Below are 3,146 nucleotides of genomic sequence, written 5' to 3'. Positions count from 1 at the left end.
CAAGTTAGGCATATATCATAATTCAATATTTGGAAAACAGAACAACACTAACCTTGAAAACCGAGCTACTAAAAAATTTATTGAAAATTACTTACTACAAATTATCACCTATATATTTATTATAACTGTTCTTCAATATCATGTAATTGTGAGAACAGTTACACTGTAAAGAAATGAGAGATAGTGACAATTTCCGAGATGGTTCAAGATTATACAACTTAATGTTCTATAATTTTGACTATTTCCTAATGTTATCAATACAATACTTTTTGTGAATGTAAACAAATATAGAAGGATGCTTTGTACAATAACTAGTAAATAAATGTTGCTCCAGAAATCTATGATATATTATTTGACTTCATTAAATGGTTAGACAAGAAATGTTTAAGCTTCACAATAATCTGTGTGTTGGTCATGACTGATGAGCTTCACAATGTAGACTAAATAACAGGGGTGTATAATTTAATTTACAAGCTTTTGGTCACAATTTCAGTAAATAGGTAACTCGTTGTCTAAAACATTAAAGATCATTGTTAAATTTGTGACTGAAAGCTTGTTGATTAAATAAAATACATGCCAAAAATATGTAAAAAAAATGGATATTATCCATTAATGTCTACAAAGAAATTACTTTTACAACTTTGTTATTTAAATACACACACACAAAAACTTTTCTAGGGGCTGCACTTTTAAAAGCTTATTAAAACTAGGAGCTGTTGAATACTTGTTTAAAATTTTTCACATACTCCAGTCTACACTATGCACTTGAAAAATTGCCTACAATACTGGAAAAGAAGTTTTAAAATAGATATTAATGAAGTCAGACTCACTCTGTTTCACATATTTAAAACATTCTTAGAAAAAGAAGTTAATTTATAAAAACTGCCTTGTCCTATAGTTACCACCCGATTTCTATCACTCTTTAACTTTGTTTTTCAAGTGATTGTTCAAATTATGCATCAACTAGATATGAAAGAGTTTCTACAGCTCTAAAAACACTAAGCTGTACTCTGTGAAATCTATGGTTCATCAATTTATTTGTGTATATATATACATATATATTCCATAAGATAAAACAAATTCTGAGTTAGGCATCATTATCCTCATATTGGTGTATCCCTGGCATCATTTACTCCTGCAGGTACTCTGACTTTTAATCCATCTAAATCCTTAGTCATGTAAATTTGACAGCCCAGCCTGGACCTGTTAAAACAAAAAAGCAGGACAAATTACCATATAAATTCCTACACATCTGATTTAATACTGAAGAAATTACAATTATTGGTTTATATAATAAGCTTTTAACATGGTAATATAGAAGCTCTGTACATTTAATATGAACATCTAATCTATTATATCATTGAATATTAGGCCCAAATAAAGTTTTAATATTATCACCATCATTCATTGAGTAATTTGTTTTGACAGTTTCTAAACTTTGATACCTGTAAATGGTTCTTCCAAAACATGCAACTTCTTTATAATTGTGTGCTGTTTAGCATTAAAATCTCAGAAGGATGTGGTGTTTTCTCTCTTTAATAACACAAAAAAATTGAAAAAAGTGGTGGAAATTTTACAGTTTAAATGTTTTTTTCCCCTCAAGAATAATTATACATCTGAGTTATATAATTATTATATTTATGTAATAAATAGTTATTAATATTTATAAAATAACTTGTAATTTCTAAAAATGCATAAATTGTCATTATCAATTTGGATAATTTTTTTGTGAAAGAAGGGCTTATACTAAGCACTAAAGATTTTCTACATGCCTGGAATATTGCCCAATAAAACGAGATAACATTTCTGTCTAGGAAAAATATTTCAAATCACTATCCAAAAATACATGTCACTTGATATAAGTTGTTAATGCTTATTTCATTAAATACTAACATGTTTTTACATATATATAAAACATTCAATACAAAACACATTCACACAAATCTGCTCAAACTATGTCCCTTTTCTTCTTGACATACATTTTCTCAGGGAAAGTTGTAAATAGTAATAAATGTACATAATTCACTAAACAAATTAGATATAGTTAGTGTTAAGTGCAACTGAACAAATTTTGATACATTTAAAGACAAAGCATAAATGAAGAGTTACAAGGTTTTGGTCTAAGATGTTAAAATAGAAAGAATATAATACTGTTTAGAAAAGAGCATATTGAAATGGAAAGAAAAGAACACTGTTTAAAGAGGAGCAATATAAATATTTTTCAGTCCCCCCCCCCCCAAAAAAAAAAATCCTGGTGCTATACAGCTTAAAACAATTAAAGAATAATTGAAATTTGTAATAATATAGCTATGACAAGCAGTTCATAGTTATTCCAAAATGAAATTCCAAAACTTTTCAAGAACCTAAAAATATCTAAGGCCCCATTTACGACCCTAAAGAAAAATGCAACAAAAACAAACATTAGCAATACTAGCAGAAATGGGGCCCAAAGGGCAGTTGTTTGTGCTAGTAATAACTAATCATGGTATTCATACCTCATTGAAAAATATTTCAAAAAGCGAACATTTTCTAAAAAAAGGATTTTTTTGGGGGAAGTACTGTACAGGAAAAGTGTTCTGATTGTGCTCTTTAGTCAGATGCAACTCATTGCATCAATATGGTTTAATGTAAAAAGCTCAAAATTTTCATAAATTTTACTGATATAAATTGTAATGTTTTTTATATATTAAAAGTGGCACTGTTTATTGAAAAAATAACAGTTTATTTCAGAACTCTAGTTTCTCGGTACTACATAAAAAAAATACATCAATAAAAGATATAATCAACCCTATACTCATGTACAGTCCTAGTGAAAGTCATGTTCTTGTTGTGAGAAGAGTATTTTTACTTAGAATTTTGTTCTATTAGAAAGAAATAATTGTTGCAAATACCAGTTATTTTTCTCATTGTCTGAATCTTGAATACCCAAGGTGTGAATTTTTTTATGGATTTTTGTTTGTGGTGCCATTCAACAGATGGTGCATGAGTTTTTATTACATACATATATACTGACATACACACTACCTCCATTACAGTAAGATAATTATATACACCTGGAAAAAAGTTAAGCACCCCCAAATATTTTTCAGGATTGCTTATTGAAAATAAGGTTTAATTTTCATGATGTTGAGCAATGTTCATAATTT

At 28.1% G+C, this 3,146-nt stretch overlaps 1 protein-coding gene across 1 annotated transcript in view; it reads right to left on the bottom strand.

Annotated features, from left to right (window-relative positions):
- Positions 1-1,018: 1,018 nt before the first annotated feature.
- LOC106469154 (adrenodoxin-like) overlaps positions 1,019-3,146 on the bottom strand; it is a 13,900-nt gene continuing 11,772 nt past the window's right edge. Inside the window, exon 4 of the mRNA XM_013929619.2 lies at positions 1,019-1,203. Within this exon, the coding sequence (XP_013785073.1) occupies positions 1,104-1,203 (100 nt within the window). The 3' untranslated portion in view covers positions 1,019-1,103. The remainder of the gene's footprint in view (positions 1,204-3,146) is intronic.

Source organism: Limulus polyphemus, unplaced genomic scaffold (assembly GCF_000517525.1).
Source record: "Limulus polyphemus unplaced genomic scaffold, Limulus_polyphemus-2.1.2 Scaffold3326, whole genome shotgun sequence".
Lineage (NCBI taxonomy): Eukaryota > Metazoa > Arthropoda > Merostomata > Xiphosura > Limulidae > Limulus > Limulus polyphemus.
Note: the sequence above shows the minus strand (reverse complement) of the source record. Positions and strands in the feature narration are given on the sequence as shown.